The following is an 18413-nucleotide window of genomic DNA, read 5'->3' as shown; positions in this document are numbered from 1 at the left end:
GGAGCCAAACTTCTTTCCTATGCATTGAATACCAATAATGAGTTCTAGCTTCTCATAGCTTATTAGAGTAAATAGAACATAACCCCCACTGATGCAGCAAGGCAACAAAGTGATTTGTTTCTAAATCTGTCATTCATCTCCATGTTGGTTTTGCGATTTGCCTTCTCCGATGTCTACTAAACCACAGTACTAAATCAGGAAGTGGATTCTGCTTCGGTTTGGTGTGGGATTAGAAAACATGAGAAGCTGTAACACAAGTCTATATTTACTCCAACGTCTTCTGCCATATGACTCCTTGAAGCCCCATCTTCCAGCGCCACAAGGTTCGAAATGTTTGCAGCAGTCATTACAATTGGCAATCCCTTTTAATCTGCTCTCCATCTGTACAGATAGGTCATAATCAGATTAACCCTTTCAATACCTGCCAGGATCGCAAACCGTCTATTGTTGCATTAAGGCAGCTGGCCAATTTACTTGGCCAAATAAAATCAATCAATTGATTTTTCTCTCCAAATCACCTTTACAATGCTGACCCCTGAATTCCTCCTGCAGGTACAAGGTGACCTGACATGGACATTTGAACCGGTTTCACCGAAAGATATAATCCACTTGATTTCACGCACTGTCGCGCTCCCGCTGATTAAATAGCCACATCAGAGAAGTCCCCGTCTTGCACGCAGCGGAATCGAAACCATGGCCACTCCCGCTGGGGCGCTGTGTACAGTATTTTCCGTTGTAGTGCGCCAACGGTTCCAATAACATTGATTATATTTGTTTTAAAAGGCAGTAATGTTACCACTAGACCAGGGATGTGCAATCTGGGGGCGTGCACCTGAGATTTTTTTGGGTGGTGTGGGCGTTTGTAGAGGTCCCGCACTCTCCCATTAAAAGGCATTAAATTAAATGCCGGGGGACCGCTCGAGGCCTCTGCAACCTCTACTTACCGAGGCTCAGCTGGCTTCAGGACACGACCATCGCAACGCGGCGTCAAAATACGCGCGGGTCATTGGACATCAGTTGCCATAGTAATGTGACGTCAAATGAAGCCGCGGGTCATTTGACACCGCCCAAGTTAAGGGGGGAGGGGCGCGAAAAACGGGGGAGAGCAGGCAGGGGGTGGGGGAGGCAGCAAGAAAATTTTGCGCACTCCTGCACTAGACCACTCCAAATGACTGATTCTCTTCAGAATTAAAAATAATTTTTTTTTTACTACAAATGTAGCAAGATTTACAATGTGCTTTGCTGCTGGCAATCCCCGCCCGGATGGATTAATGCTGTGAAGGGTTTGATCTGGAAGAATGGATCCCCCCCCTGCAGCGCGATCGCGGCAGACACTATCGCCAGCGCCGCAGACTTCTGCTTGTTTGCGGCGCTGGGGACAGCAAGTCTCACTACGTCTGTATTTTAAAATAATGTGAGAGTCTATGGTTTTTATTACAAATAAGACTTTACACATGAGGTTGTTGTTTTTCCCCCACCTCAATGTATAGGATAAACAAACTCATACAAACGCTGACATGTTAAATAAATAAAATAAAACAGAGGCTGAACAAAGGAGAGATAAGGAAGCGATAAGAGAAGTTACACTCATCCAAAACGTTACAAAAAAAATAAAAAAACAATTAACAATATTATTGCCTATTTGTTTGTTTTTTTTAAGTAACAATCACCTGGTTTTCACTTATTAAAGATATAGCGTTCATTAGATCACCTTCAACTTAAGTGGCACAACATTTTCAAACAGTGTATTGTCCGTTCTGCTTCTATTATACCAACAGATCATTAGCGTGTTAAATAACATATCTAAAGAACTCTTCCACTTTGTTTAGAAGGATTTCTCCCACTTGAAATCAGTGTCACTGCTGTTTTCTTAGCTCAATGTACCTTGCTAAAAAAAAAGTTAAGCTACTGCTTAAAAAAAAAAAAAAAGCAAATATGCAGATGAAATCACATCTCAATGCAGTAACATTGCCCTAAGAAAGGATGCAGGACGGGCAAATGAAGAACTAAATATGTCAGAGAGATAACAGATCCTTCAGGCTGCCTGTCAATCTCCAAGTCACTGCGGGAGAACCCTGGTTAGAATAACTGAGGGAGAGAAGCAGAAGGTCTATCGAGAAAGCCTTAAGAAATATCCAGTCATATCCAAACACTGTCAGCCTGGAACAACTGACAATACAAAACGGTCTCTGTTCTATGATCATTTGCAGCCAATTTGTGGAAGGTCTCATCGTCAATTTCAACTAAAAAATAAATAAAATTATTGTGTATTTGTCGTCTAGGTTAATAAAACAGAACTGCGGTATGTTGTGTTCATTCACATTTGTTTTATGGGAATAGGAAAAGATCCATTACCCAGGCACCAGCGCGTGGTATGCCATTCCGAGTAATGCAAGGATAGAAAGAGTGACACTAATAATCAGACACAAAACATTGCACAAAAACAAATACATTGGATCGCCATCAGGAGCACACTAGTGCAGGGGTGGCAAACTCTAATCCTCAAGGGCAAGAGATTTGTCTGGGGGAGGCACGGCTGTTACAGAGGCCCCGCGATCCCCCTGAGGCATTTAAAATAAATGCCGGGGATCACGTGAGGCCTCTGTAACTGGTTTACTTACCTTGGTTCCAACGGCGCGTCTCCATGGCGCTATGGCAACGGGACGTCACACGACCCCGCAGCGTCATTTGACGCCGGGGCCGTGCAGGTGGGGGGGGGAGGCGCATGCCGGAGGGGACTGGTGAAAGGGGGGCGCATGAAGATAAGTTTGCACACCCCTGAGTTAAGTCATATCTAAAGGGGGTGTCCACTCCAATCGAGACTCTGAAAAAGATAAATTTTTCTCTAACAAAAGCCCCTTTGCACTGGGTGGAAGTAATGCAAACGAGTACTTAACGTCATGTTATTAGTTCACAACTCAACGTTGAGCTCCAATAACACGAAGCCCATGCTAATGATATACAGCAGCCGTTTTTTCATATACTTAACTTTGGGAATATGCATTCACCGCAGGGAAAAGAATGTGTTACGGATTTAGGGAACGCAACGTTATGAGCAGTGACTTCACAGGGCTCAGTGGATCTGGCACAGACACTCACACACAAGCACAACCATTACACTTTGGTACTATTAAGAAATGCCTGGAAAAGGTGGTTTTCCTGGACCTGCCAGAATGCATAATGGTAAGCTCAGCTTAAACAGAGGAAGAGCAGCAATCCCCCCCCCGAAGCCTTATAAATTTAACGCAGGGGTAGCCAACTCCAGTCCTCAAAGGCCACCTGTGCTGAAGCAAGGATATCATGAAAACCTGACCTGTTGGTGGCCCTTGAGGACTGGAGTTGGCTACCCCTGCTGTAGTCTACTGTATGCTACAGTGAATCTGCCGTTATCACGATCCTGACCTATAACTTCATTCACTTTCCCATTATACTGCAGTATTTAGAAATACAGGCAGTCCTCGCTATCCAAAGTTTCACTTTACAACGAATGGCATATCCAACGCTTTACAATGCAACCCTACGGGCCATTTTTGACGCCAGAATGCGCTATCCGACGCCTGAATGCGTTATCCAACGCTCACCGCCACTGATTAACATGGGACTCACTTTACAACGGTTCCACTATCCAACGCTACTTCCAGAACGGATTCCCGGTGGGTAACCGAGGACTCCCTGTAATAAGCAACACACCACCAAATTGTTACAGAACAAAAAAAGTTCCCCGGAAAAAGTGATTGTTTTCCCCCTGTTATCAGAGGTTGCAAAAAAGCAGAAAAAAATGCTTTTCATTGTTTTTTTTATTTTTTATTTCCAAGATCAGTTTGCACAGTAGCTTGACAAAATAATTAAGAATAGAATCTTTGGGTGTCCGTGTGCTGTGTCCCCCCCCGTGTGCTGTGTCCCCCCCGTGTGCTGTGTCACCCCCGTGTGCTGTGTCACCCCCGTGTGCTGTGTCCCCCCCGTGTGCTGTGTCCCCCCCCGTGTGCTGTGTCCCCCCCCGTGTGCTGTGTCCCCCCCCGTGTGCTGTGGCCTGAAATGTAGACATATCCTTGATGCAGGGAGATTGTCTGTTAGTATAAATAATCATTTATAAGAAATAAAAAATAAAAAAATCTTTAGCAGAAAAAAAACCACTACTTTTTAATTCGATAGACCATAACAGACAATGAGTATTCAGAGAAATATCCCTCTAAATGTATGAACATTTACTTGCAGCCCTATACCAATTGCTGCCCATATTAACTAGTTTGGCTGCGAAAGGACCACACAAAGTTTACACCGATGCCCTTCATTCTCATGCCACTAGCAAATTAGAGCGGGATTCTTTTATTTCGGTTTGTATTTTGTAGTGCATGTCAAACATTATGGGACTCCTGATACTTACGGATGTAATGTCCGTGTTGGGAGAGATAAGCAGAACAAAATAAGTATTCATCTTAACTGGGGGTTTTTTTTTATTTTATCATGGCAGCACACAACTCACAGCTGGATGCCATTCAATAGTGAAATCCCAAGGCATAATGGATAAGTAAATGTGCAGTTGGCCTTAGCCAGCTGTAAAGCTAACAGCAGCAGAGCACATACAGTCTACACGGAGGTCTCAAATGAGCAGAGCGTCCTTCCAGGCCCCTTAAACTATTTTGTCACTTGATTTTTCTTTGTACTGTACGTAAGTTGTCCCAGACATAAATTAGCAGAAGAACTTTACAGCTGCTTTGAAGCTCTAGTCAACATCTGCGTCGCCCTAAAGGCCTAATGGTGTTCCCCAAGAGCTGCTCCCCTCTGCACATATCCAGCGTGCTAAGGGTTAATATCTGTGTTTGTTTACTCCTGTATTTCGTTGGCCCCACCCTCTGGAATGTTAATGACCCCAAGAGGACAAAATACTTTTTGAAACCACAGCTGCATTCAATCAGAACCCCTTCAGTCTACTGTACATCTGCGTTGCCCCAAAGGCCTACCTTGTGGGAAGTAATACCATCTCCCCCTGGCTACTTGTTCCTGCACCTCTCCTGGGTCACTGTGAGCATACAGGAACGTTTCATCTGCTGCAGGAACAATACCAGCTACTGCCCATTGCTACAGGCGACTCTCTCACTTTTGGCTGCATCTATCATCCCTCCACCATGAGATATTACCTCTACATGCGCTTACCAACTTTGTGCCTATCTCGGGGCTTTTTAATCTTTATATTAATACATTTTATACTAAGATTTACGCTATGTGTTATGCGCGCTCTCTCCCATTTCTTCTAGATACACTTTGGATGTGGTTCAGCCTTCACCTGAAGCTGCGAAACTACCACTGCTGTCATTACCTGTCACCTGTTTACATCATTGGACATTTAACCCTTTGAGCACTCACTAAGGATTTTCACTTCACTGGTTTGAATACACTGTTTTGCACTTTTTACAATCATCACAGTTACTATATTATATCACTCTATACATTATTCAGGTGTTAAATCTTTATACGCCTTGTCGTTTTTGCACTTCTCCATTTCTTATTATAAATGGTAGACTCCTTAACTTTTTGCACTTCTATATTTGTACCCACTTGGAATTTCTCCAAGCGCTGTTTTTTTTGTGTGTGTATACATATCTCTTATTTATATAGCGCCATCAAGGTACATAACGCTTTACAATACACGCCACATAATATTATAACACAAACGCTTCAGACATAAAATAAATAGGAAAAGGAGTCCCCTGTCCCAAAGAGCTTACAATCATGTAAGCTTTTTTATGTAGCTCCCCTCATGCATGAAATGTTGCATTGTGCAAGTTCTTACCTGATATACATGAAAGGCATTGGCAGATTTACCTCGCAGAAAAACAGAGGGTATCCAAACATTTATAAGGGCACGGTGTGATCTGTTACATAGAGGAAAGAGAAAAGCGCACGGACATTATAAAGCAAATACATTATAAAGCAAATACATTATAAAGCTAAAACAATATTTCTCCTTTGTCCAACATTGTAATGCATGAAAATATGCATCAAGATCCTCCTCTGAATATCAGAAAGACTTGCATTGTATTCAAACTGCTGAAGTGGCTCTGAGGGCATTTCCAGTAAGGCTACGCTTATAGTACCGGCGACGTCAGGGTACCGTCGGTGGAAAAATCAGATAGAGATGACTTCCAGCGATCGCGACCAAGACGTCGCTCCATCGCGCTTATTATAAAGGGCACGCGACGTCGGCAATGCATTTGTTTTGACGCGACGTCGCTGTCGCTGTCGCCGGCACTATAAGCGCAGCCTAACAAAGCAGTTAGGGGTGGATGACAAGCATCGCCTGTGTCAGTTACCGAATATAGTGAATAACGGAGCACTTCTTCTATCATTGAAGTGAAGTGTCTGTGCAAAATAGATTTTTTTTAAACCAGTTTTTGCATAACATAAAAATTACGAGGGGGAGGGGGGGGGAGGAAGTACTTGAAGCAGAATTTCATGTTAAAGCAGCAGTCCAAGCTGACGATTTCTTTTTTATTTATTTAATTTTTCCCTTTAATATGCGCATCAATACAATCCACACAATGATAAGTAATTAGCTAAGTTGCCGATCGATCAGGGGTTCACTAAATGGCTGTCAATGCAGCAAAAGAGGTCCAAAGATGCAAAGTTCTGTGGGAAAAATCACGTGACCAAACAGTAACTAGATACAGTTGGTGCACTGCTAGAGAGAGGGCAGGGATCAAAAAGGGGTGTGCCAGAGCCTGTTTCAGAAGAGGAAGGGGATGTGACTTTGAAAATTGTTGCTATAGAATGTTGCTTCTTACGTTATAATAGGTTAAAAATGTCATTCAGAGTTTTATTTTTTCAAATGCTACAAGTATTTTCTCATATTACAGAACTGATTAAAAAAAAAAAAAAAAAAAAAAACACATATAGGATATTGCTTGGTCTGCAGCTTTAAAGAACAATTTCCCCTCCCCCACAGTAAATATGTGCTAGCGTGTTGAGCAAGTATTCGGAGAACAAAAATGAAACAAAACTTTAAATTAGCGCAGACCATTTATGGACTAAGTTTATTGTGGCCTCCTTCGAATATACAGCCATTAAAGAGAGTCTTCCCAAGCAGTGCTCGCTCCCTTTTGGCGAGTAGCATTTATCAGTCAGGCTGTGGGGAGCAGTTGCTAAAACTTTTTGGGCACTGAGGGTCTCATGCAGAGAGCAGCGGTGGAATTAATTGGAGAAAGAAAAAAATAGTACCTTTTTTGTCGTGATTTAATCTCCATATGCAGAAAGGTCATAAAACTGCATTTAAAATCCTGTCTGCATATGGAGAGTTTCAACCGGCGATATGAGCGCTGTTGAAACTTGTTAAAAAAATCGCGGTTTTTTTTTTTTCTCCCCCACCGGCCGCCGAGCTCCAGCTTCTTGCCAACTTTTGTTGGCGAAGCAAAATGTTGAAAATCGCGCCATTTTTTTGGCGCGAACAGCCGCTAGATGGCGTTCGCGCCTCTCTGAATACGGCCGTTTTCAACACTGGAGAGATTTAGGTTCTTGCCAGCCGCGCGGCGAGATTTGCAAAAAAAAAAAAAAAAAAAATGGCGCTTTTTTCCTACCTCGCCATTTTCAGCTGTTTTTAGCGCGATTTTCTCCGGAAAATGACAAAATTGTTAATAGCGCTGCTCTCTGCATGAGGCCCTAAGAGCTCTGTGCTACTGTGGCGTCTATGGAGAAGCAACTTGAAAGGACACTTGAAACGATGTATATGAATACATCAATATTTTATGTTGCAGCGTGTTCCTTGTGCATGAATTGGTAAAGAAACATCCGTATATAATGATGCCACTGATGAGATTTGTAGACCATGTATGATAAAATAAACACACATTAACCTACTATACAAGTTTTCATATTTTAAGCATACTGTACATCTAATCTAGAGAGAAAACTATTTGAGACTGGGAGAAACGGTAATAATAATAATAATAGAGGCGCAGTGAGTAAAGACACTGACTGGCACTGAGTGTGAAGCAGGGGAACCTGGTTCAATTCCAGGTGTCAGCTCCTTGTGACCTTGAGAAGTCACTTTATCTCCCTGTGCCTCAAGCACCAAAAACATAGATTTTAAGCTCCACAGAGCAGGGCCCTGTGCCTGCAAAATTCCTCTGTAAAGCGCTACATAAAAAAAAATTGCAGCGCTATACAAGTACATGCTATAATAATAATAATAATAAATAAAGGAAAAGAGAAAATAATACACCTGGTCCTAACTGCTAAGAAACTCGTTCTTAGTTTCACAAATAAAACCAATCCAGAATTGTATTTTAATAAATAAAACATGTTTCACCCAATGCTGCAGGAGATATAATGCATTGCACACGCTGCAGAAATAGACCTCTCAGTATATAATATCTTCTACAGCAAAGTCAATTTAATGACCAAAATAGTGACATGTTCTGATATGTTTTTGATGCAGTGCCTGGCATGCTTAATGTTTGATTTATGAGCTTTAATCCCACAGAGCCACGAACATCCAATGCCTGAAATGCTGGTGTGGTAAGCCACTTCCAACTTACATTTCAAAATCTGACAAACTCTGGTCTTCAGACGTTTGACTCAAGTCTCCAGGGACCTGCCATAACAAGAACAGAATCAATGTTATTATGCTTCCCATAATGACGCTGGAATATTTTATGGACATGAATTTTGTTGAGCATTTCCATTTTAGTAGGAGCTTTAAAAGTAATAAAAGATTGGGGGGGGGGGAAATGTGTTATATGTTTCAATATGTCGGTGAACCAGTTACATTTCATTTCTTTATAAAACCATGCACCCTATGGAGGTTAAAAAAAAACAACAAAAAAACCACAATTATATATTTCCACATTTCACCTCATAATGATATATTTCCATATTTGACAGGGACTCAGTTGGTGCAAACAATACTATTGTAATTGTTCATTTATGATATGTGACTCTGCAATATTAATCACGGAGAGCAAAATAACATCTCGCCATACACACAAGATACAATCTCCATACAATGAAAAGCAATCAAGATAGAAAAGGAACATTTGCAGGTACAGCACGTATTTTGTCTATATCTTATGGACGAGCCAGGTCTGTCTCTTTGCCGATTCCTTTTATTGAGAGCAAAATATTAAATAAAAATCAAATGCGTTTGTACAAGAGCCGTGCGAGAGAGAGACATTGCTCTGCCACGCGTTGCTGGCCCTTCTGGCAGTGAAGGGGTTAACCTTTTCCGTGCCGATCGGGCAGCGGCAACAGGGTGCCACGGCCCCTCCGTCACAATTGCTCCGTCATTCGCGGTCACAAAATGATGAAACAGAAACAATCCTTCTTTCGTTCGTATTCCTGTAAGATCGCGTGTGGAGCGCAGAACGCGATCTCGCCTACAAAGACGATCAACTAGATTATGACAAAACTACTACTATATGGGGGGGGGACCCTGAAGTGTCAGACACCGTGACATAGTAGCAACATCCTTGATCACCAAAGAGGTTAAACAATGAGGGTGGGCACTTTCACTGGGGTTTTGGTTCTAAAGAAAATAAAAATAATAAATCAATTGATTTTATTTATTTATTTGACGGGGGGGGGGGGGGGGGAGGAATCAAAATTACTTTTTGCAAAAGTTCAACCAGTGTATTAAATAAATAAGTCAGATTAAATAAAAAAATTCATTAGAGGACCAGCCTTTAAAGTTTAGGTTCGAAAATTTGTGAGGATCCGAAAGTTCGTCTCGAGCTCGGAATTGGCAAAGTTAGGGATTATAAAAACAACTTAAAATACCACGGGAGCTTTGTAATGACAAAAATAAAGTTAATTTAATGCGAACATCTGAAAAGGCTTACTTTTTTACGCTGGTAGATAAACACACATTTACTCACAAACAATCTACTTAGACCTAGAACTAGTTAAGTTAACTACCAAATATAACTATTTACGTCTGTGTGTTGTCTTATTGGTTTCAGTTTTTAACAGCCCGATTAGTTTGTTTACCAGCAAACCGTGGAAATTCGATTCAAATGGCGTACAGTAGAAACATAACATACATATGCAAAAAAACTGTATTTATACAGTGATAACTGCCTATTAATCATTTTATAATGGTAATTTTGGTTGCGAAATATACCGTTCTCTCGCTTAGCTCTGTAAGCTCCAGGCAATATCTCTCTGTACGCGGTCATCATGAAACATTTATTTACTCAGTAGGATGGGAGAAGGAACGTCCACAATTCTGTACACACTGTAATGGGAATTCCTATCTTTTCTACACCTATATTTAGCTGCCATGAACTTCAATGTTGAGCAAAACTATATAATCATTTGGAACTTTTTACAGTCCAATTTTTAGATCCCAATATTTCTACAGGACATTTGATTTAATGTATTATGTATGATCATAACAATATATGCTGTGATGTTCTGTATATAGCAGAATACAAGCACAGTAAAACATTGTCCTAACTGACCCTCTCATTTTTTGTGTACAGCATGTTTAAATTAATTGACTTTTACAAACAGGAAAGTATCTCCAACTTGTGTTTTAATGAATCAATTGAATGATCCATTTTTACAGCCATCTTTTCCACTATTCAATCTTATATATATATATATATATATATATATATATATAAGTGAAAAATTGTTCGTCTGTGGGTTGTTGCTGATGGCTCACGCTCTGATTGGCTTTGGGGGTGGGGTGACGTCACAAACAACCTCACCATCAGCCTCCTCACACCGCGTGCCCCTCTGACCGAGAGACACACGCCGTGCAGCGAACACCCTAAACCCACATCAACCCACATAAGTGCAAACCCACCCTAGCGGGACCGCCAGGTACCATCCAGCCCACCCGCCGCTCCTCACCTCCACCCGCCCCGCCGCCTGACATACAGCACCCGCCCGCAGCTCATCACCACAACGCCCCCGCCGCCTCACAACCCTCCCGCCTCCTGACCTGAAGGTCCTGCCGCCGCCTCGCTTTAACCGCCGCTCCTCACCTCAATGCCCCGCCGCCGACACGCACCGCCCGCCCCACCGCCGCTCCTCCTCCTCCTTCTCACCTGAACGCCTTGCTGCCTGACACACAACACCCGCCCGCAGCTCCTCACCTACACCCGCCCCCCCGCGCCTCACACGCTACACCCCACCGCCCCCACCCCCATCCCGCAACCTCCCCCTCCGCAGCATCGGAGAACCCACACCTATGTATTGGGGGGGAGGGGGGAACGAGTGCCGGGAACCGGGGGCATGAGCACCGGGAACCAGGGGTTGATGCAGGAGAGTGATGGGGGGTGAAGAGTGATGTGGGGTGCAGGGGGGGGTGGAGAGTGGTGTGGGGAGCAGGGGGTGTGGAGAGTGGTGTGGGGTGCAGGGGGGTGAGAGTGATGGGGGGTGCATTGCGTACGTTAATGCGGGGTATATGCCTGTACAGTAGAATCACTCTACAGCTTTCCTCAGCTGAACCCGGCACCATTTCTTTGCAGCTCTTCTCATCAAATACATAAATGTATCATTTATATATTCAGTCATTTTAGTCAGAAAAGTTGAATATTCTTGATATATTACAAACAAATCAGAGCAGATTGGTTGCATGTAAAAGTTGTTCTGTATTTTCGGTCGTCGATTTCCCTCCCTACACACAGTTATTTCCAATTTACAGTCCTTCTCTGCTAAATGCATAATACTTCATCAACACACGTAGATTGCAACGATTTTGGTGAGCTTAGTACATAGACAGATAACCCGTATTTGTATAATACAGTATAATTTTTTGGGGGAGGAACAGGCTGAAAGGATTACAAAACGATGTATTTTTCTTTATACAGTGGTGGTGTGAATAAACCCGCACATCCATATTCACAAGGACCGAAAGAAGTGGGAAGTAAATTGCCTGAAATGTGAGTGTCAAGTTAATCTCATCAGACATTGTTACGGGTCAACTAGCAGTCTCCTGTTACACTTCCCTTTTCTAAGGCCCCGCTCCCTCAGTCAGCGCGCCCGCACTGCAGACAGGCGGCGCGCTGATAGGCAATTGACCGCTACCTGCGGTCTGTAGGGAGCGGCAGCCGGGGGGCGTGGTTTGAGCGGAGGGACCCGCTACTCTCCCCCTCCCTCCATATGCCCTCTGCTGCTCCCGTAAATCCCCTCCCCACGCCCCAGCGGATGGCTGCAGCAGGGGTTAGTCTCCCGGGCTGCATCCTCTCCGTGCTGACACACACACACACACACACACACACACACACACACACACCCCTACCTTGTGGAGGAAGCTCTCTGACAGCTCCCTCTCCCGCCGCTGATAGGCTCATCAGCGCACCACGTGACGCGTCACCGCTCGGGATCGCAATTTTCTTGCATCCCCTGGTGGCTGACGCGTCACAGCGCGTTGTGAACCATGCAGCGAGGGGGGACTGGGACCGGCTCAGAAGGATACCCCTGCTGGTGAGGAACGCGGCCGCGCGCGCCGTCGGACGCAGCGGGACCAGAGCCTAATGCTCATCATTTTACCAGCAGTTAGGTCAGAGTTATAACTTGGCAGATATATATTATATATATAAAAATAACATGCGCACACGCGCGCACACACACACACACACGCACACGTGTATATGTATGTATGCTTATCAAGCAAGCTGATGCCGACAGACCATTGTGGGACAGTTTTGTTTTATCCTACTGATGAGTTGTCGCAATAATAGTCCTACTCGGTGAGAGGGGAGCTCCAAGTTCAGACATTTGGTGTATCGATGTAGCAAGCCTTCCTGTTTGTCTTGTTGAGGCACCTCGCGGTCCCGGACAGATTAACGCTGCGGGGGGTCCACTTCAGAAGCACTGACCCCCTGCAGCCTAATTGCGACAGACTGTCCCTGGCGCCAAAGCCATTTGCATTTTCGCATTTGCATTTAATTCTGCTGCTGCGGAGTCTCAGTTGGCCTGGGATAGCTGGTCACCCGGCAGTCGAGCAACTGAGGCTGGAAAGTGCTATGGTGGGAGCCATCCTGGAATTGTCAACACCCCTAACAAACATGATCAGGAAACTCCTACCCCATACCATCTAATGGTCCCCAGAGTGTAAGCAGCCTTTGAGGCACTGAAGGCCGCTCTAGCCATTGCTTCTATTCAAGCGGTTCAGGACCACTTCAGGTGGTTTGTGTTACAGAAATATGACTCAACCTACAGGTTGGGAGCAATTCTACGTCAGGTAGACGAGGGGAAGAACATCCCATAGTCTACTAGAGTTAAAAACTGCTCACCAGTGAGGGGGCCAATGGCCACCATGGGACAAAAACGTGCCTAGATATTGTCTGTGCACTTCAGAAAGTCCAGCCCTTCTTGTGGGGCACTACAGAAAGTCCAGCCCTTCTTGTGGGGCACTACAGAAAGTCCAGCCCTTCTAGTGGGGCACTACAGAAAGTCCAGCCCTTCTAGTGGGGCACTACAGAAAGTCCAGCCCTTCTTGTGGGGCGCTACAGAAAGTCCAGCCCTTCTTGTGGGGCGCTACAGAAAGTCCAGCCCTTCTTGTGGGGCGCTACAGAAAGTCCAGCCCTTCTTGTGGGGCACTACAGAAAGTCCAGCCCTTCTTGTGGGGCACTACAGAAAGTCCAGCCCTTCTTGTGGGGCACTACAGAAAGTCCAGCCCTTCTAGTAGGGCGCTACAGAAAGTCCAGCCCTTCTAGTAGGGCGCTACAGAAAGTCCAGCCCGTCTTGTGGACAGAGACCCCTTTTTCATAGTATTTTCTTTAATACTTGATGCACTTCTGCCTGGTTTGCAACATATAATCTGTACAATATTTTTGTCAAGTGCTTGGTTTATAGAATAGAATATAAACATAAAAATAAAATATGTATGAATAACTTGCTGTGAGCTGCAATTTGATATGATAATATAATTGTGGCAAATAGCACAGGTAACACCAGTATACAAATGCACATGCTGTATATACAGTAACTTGTGCAAGTCAATATAATAATAATAATAAAACATACTTACAGGTCCTCTTAGATCAATAAGTTCGTGTCTCATTTGAGACACAAGTACTTCTTTGGCGATCAATGCACGGTGCAGCCTCTCATTGAATTCTATGAGCTCTCCATGCATCTCTGCTACCTGTAAATGGTAAAAACAGATTGTTAGGTTATACCTGTGTGCACACAAGTGAACCTCAAGAATCAAAGTTTCATGAAGATGCAGCTTATTAATCCCTTCATTATCAGATGCAGGCTTTGGAATGCATTGGAGAGCCTGCTGTGCGGTTATTGACGGGGCAAATTAAAGGCATTCTGTACTTTGCATGTGAAGGGGACAAAGTAACGGTGCCAGAATAATGAAAAATGGATACTTTCAATGAAGAGAGACTGATGAAGCTCATCTTCCCTGTTCCCTTGCAGACCTCTCTGTCAGCAATAGGGTTCATTAAATGTATAACATTTTATCTTCAATATCCCCTTCTTAGAACTTCTGACCTAAGGCAACGTTGCAGCCACAGGAAACCTAATCCATTTACCCGGTAAAGATTCTAACCTACGTTCTATAATAAAATGATTGAAATGATAAAGCAGAAGGTGCAGAATTGCTATCTACTTGTATCATAGGAAGGTTTCTAATGGCTCAGTTATTCCGATTTCTATACCATGTAATGGGAAGGAGGACAGTGTTGGTCTTTAAAATAGGAGTTTAATTCCGATTTTATCCCTGTGATTCTTCATCACAAGATTGAAAGCAAGTTGTAAATAGTTACATAATAGATGAGGTTGGAAAAAAAAAAAAAAAACACGACACGTCCATCGAGTTCAACCTCTGTTAAATTCAAGTTGTCCGAGATGCTCATTCTATATTTAGAACTATATTGATCCAAAGGAAGAGCAACAAAAAAATATACAAAAACAAATCTTACAAAAATAATGAGGAAAAACATCTCTTTTTCATTACATCTCAAATTAGATTATATGTTCTGATCTCCGTAAGAAGTCAGAGCTGCAATGGCAGTAACACGTGTGTACAATAAGTCAGGGGCGCTCAACTCCAGTCCTCAAGCCCCAACAGGTCAGGTTTTCAGGATATCCCTGCTTCAGCACAGGTGGCTCAATCAGTTCCTGCTTCAGGAAAGGTGGCTCAATCAGTTCCTGCTTCAGCACAGGTGGCTCAATCAGAGGCAGAGTCTTCGACAGCCTCTGATTGAGCCACCTTTGCTGAAGCTGGAATATCCTGAAAACCTGATCTGTTGGGGCGGGGGGGGGGGGGATTTGGGGACTGCAGTTGAGCCCCCCTGCAATAAGTCATTCAAACAACAAAAATGCTCTCGCTCTAAATTATGTCTGACACATGATACTTAAATATAGGTTCTCTTAACGTGCTGTATGTTATCTTTTTTTTTCAGTGACTTGGCAGCTTTTAAGTGGCAATTTTTTTTTTAAAGCGTGTGCATTTCAGAAACGGACACTGATGGAGAAAATAATGCTGCACTACTAGAAAAATGTATGTCAACTATTACAGAACTTTCAGCTGCCAAATGTCAACTTCCATTACTTGGAATGAATGTGTTATCATTGGCTGCGCTTGGCAGGAAACCAGTCCCAACATTTCCATGAACACTTCTACCTTCACTAATATTGCCCATCCACGGATTCATGGTCTTCCCACTCCTATTCTCATTTCTATATTGTGGTGACCATGTGGCTATTCATGTCGGAGTAGACTCTTAAAGACGCAATTACAAAGTCGGACAGCTGTATTTTTTTTTTTGGGGGGGGGGCTCTCAATGGGGACGTGTTTGTCAACCAAATGTTTTCTTTCCCCTTATCCCCCACCCCCCATCCTTAAAGTTAAAGCAGCATTCCCTGAAAAATGTCATTTTTTTATTTGTAGTATAGGGAGGGATTTCGTTTTTCATCGTTTATATTTGTCTGGAATCTGTGTTTATTTTTGTTTTTCACGTGTTTTCACCTAAAAAAATAAAATCTGTTTATCAGCGTTAATGGAATGTTCTTTTAGACATTTGAATTTGCCGTTTATCTGTGCGGTTTTTTTTTTTAATCTCCATACTTCCTTTGTATCTTATCCTATATGTGACAGGGTGCTACAAGAAGTTTAATTCAACAAGAAACGCTTGATTTCCGTGCAATGTGATCGGTCGGTGAAGTGTGTTTGGTTAAAACTGGGATCTCCAAGCATAGGATTGAAGCAGGAAACCTCTGGAGCTGAACCCCATTCATTTCAGCTCCAGGGACCCCCTGCTTCCAGAGATACTGACCGGTGAAGCTCATGCCAGTTACTTCCTAGCTGTTAAATGTCCACTGGCACGCCTGCCAATAGGTAGCCGTGACGGGTGACTTTGTGGCTTCCTATTGGCACCAGTGACATTTGAGCCGCCATATTGCGTGCCCACCCAGGGTAGCTACTGGCATGAGCTACGGAGATAAGTATCTCGGGAAGGTTCCGGAGACCTCCTCCTTCAGACCGACCTTTCATTTTATTCTTTTTAACGCCCTACGCAGAAACACACCTTTAACCCTACGGGTGCCGGAGGGACCACAATACCAGAGTGCCACAGCCCCTCTGACAAAGCGCAGTCATCTGACCACTGCGTCCCTTAATCCGGAAATAGAAGAGGACTCTCCGCTTCCATTTCCCTACAGTGCAGATCGCGATGTGCGCTAGAAAACACTCTGTAGCCATGACGTAGTGGTTATGTCTTCTGGCACCTAAATGGTTAAGGGAATGTTGGTGGGGAGGGGGAGACTCTGGCTGTACAAGCTCTTCCTGATCACACAGCGATATCACACAGTGACATCACACAGCGACATCACACAGCGACATCACACAAAAGGGAGCAGCCAGAGGAAATCAAACGCCTCCCAACTTTAAAATATACATTAAAAACACTTATAGGTGTCAAATTTGAGTAAATTAATTACCCAGATGGGACCCATTAAACATGTCGCTGGAATTAGTTCACTTTGGTTTTAGGAGTGACTGCCCCTTTTACAAGAGATATGCATTTGCACATAAATACACAAGCAAGCTAACAAAAGTAAGACTGTTATATTAGAAGTAATGATAATTACAGTAACTAAAAGGTAGCACTGATATGAAATTATACTGAAAGCTGAAGAGAGTGGTACTATAACAGAGAATTAAAATACACAAATTGTGACCTATTTTCTGCTTTAAAGTGATGAATATGGACCATTTTGTTTTGACTAATGGAACTTCTAGGCAGCAAGCCCAACACCTCTAATGAGATATAAATGTTGGTCAACAAAAAAACAGAGAATGTGTATTCTGAAATAGAAAACACAGCATTGAGACGACCAGAGTTTGCAGAATACAATGGCCCTTCCAAAAAGTTAGATACCACGTATAGTTAACGTATTATAAATAAGGGGAAACAAAAACCAAGATAATAATCGTACACGGGAGTTAATCTTTATATTAAAGCAGCAATCTGCACTTCAGTTTACCTCCCAAAATGAAAATGTTACATAATCTCTCTAAATCTGTGTTAACTTATTTTCCATGTACTCTTATCGCAGTAGGTATGTAATTATGTAATGAAAATTGTGCGTTGTTGCGGGACACCAAAGTTACTAGTCCTCCTTTATCAAGCTGTGGCTGCTAACCATTTGCAGCTTGGTAAGCAGCCAACAGGGGGGGGGAGGGTTCCATGCAGTGAGCGGGAGAGGTTCCTTGCAGTGAGCGGGAGAGGTTCCATGCAGTGAGCGGGAGAGGTTCCTTGCAGTGAGCGGGAGAGGTTCCATGCAGTGAGCGGGAGAGGTTCCATTCAGGGAGCGGGAGAGGTTCCATGCAGGGAGCGGGAGAGGTTCCATGCAGTGAGCGGGAGAGTTCCATGCAGTGAGCGGGAGAGGTTCCATGCAGTGAGCGGGAGAGATTCCATGCAGTGAGCGGGAGAGGTTCCATGCAGTGAGCGGGAGAGGTTCCATGCAGTGAGCGGGAGAGGTTCCATGCAGTGAGCGGGAGAGGTTCCATGCAGTGAGCCGGAGAGGTTCCATGCAGTGAGTCGGAGAGGTTCCATGCAGTGAGCCGGAGAGGTTCCATGCAGTGAGCCGGAGAGGTTCCATGCAGTGAGCCGGAGAGGTTCCATGCAGTGAGCGGGAGAGGTTACATGCAGTGAGCGGGAGAGGTTCCATGCAGTGAGCGGGAGAGGTTCCATGCAGTGAGCCGGAGAGGTTCCATGCAGTGAGCCGGAGAGGTTCCATGCAGTGAGCCGGAGAGGTTCCATGCAGTGAGCCGGAGAGGTTCCATGCAGTGAGCCGGAGAGGTTCCATGCAGTGAGCGGGAGAGGTTACATGCAGTGAGCGGGAGAGGTTACATGCAGTGAGCGGGAGAGGTTACATGCAGTGAACAAGTAATGGCGCATTACTAATTACTAATTGCATTACTAACCCATGCAAGAGACTTACAATGTATC

The 18413-nt window shown here is 43.9% G+C and overlaps 1 protein-coding gene across 9 annotated transcripts in view; it reads right to left on the bottom strand.

Moving 5' to 3' along the window:
• SNX29 (sorting nexin 29) overlaps positions 1–18413 on the bottom strand; it is a 287808-nt gene that overhangs the window by 153240 nt on the left and 116155 nt on the right. For all 9 annotated transcript variants that reach the window (XR_012787430.1, XR_012787431.1, XM_075566130.1 and 6 more), the window contains 3 exons: positions 13976–14092; positions 8532–8587; positions 5792–5873 (listed from right to left, as the gene is read on the bottom strand). Coding sequence is in view for 7 of the 9 variants with exons in the window: in XM_075566130.1 (XP_075422245.1) it covers positions 5792–5873; positions 8532–8587; positions 13976–14092 (255 nt within the window). In the remaining 2 variants the exon portion in view is untranslated. The remainder of the gene's footprint in view (positions 1–5791; positions 5874–8531; positions 8588–13975; positions 14093–18413) is intronic.

The sequence above is a fragment of the Ascaphus truei genome, chromosome 11 (assembly GCF_040206685.1).
Source record: "Ascaphus truei isolate aAscTru1 chromosome 11, aAscTru1.hap1, whole genome shotgun sequence".
NCBI classification, from domain to species: Eukaryota; Metazoa; Chordata; class Amphibia; order Anura; family Ascaphidae; genus Ascaphus; species Ascaphus truei.
Note: the sequence above shows the minus strand (reverse complement) of the source record. Positions and strands in the feature narration are given on the sequence as shown.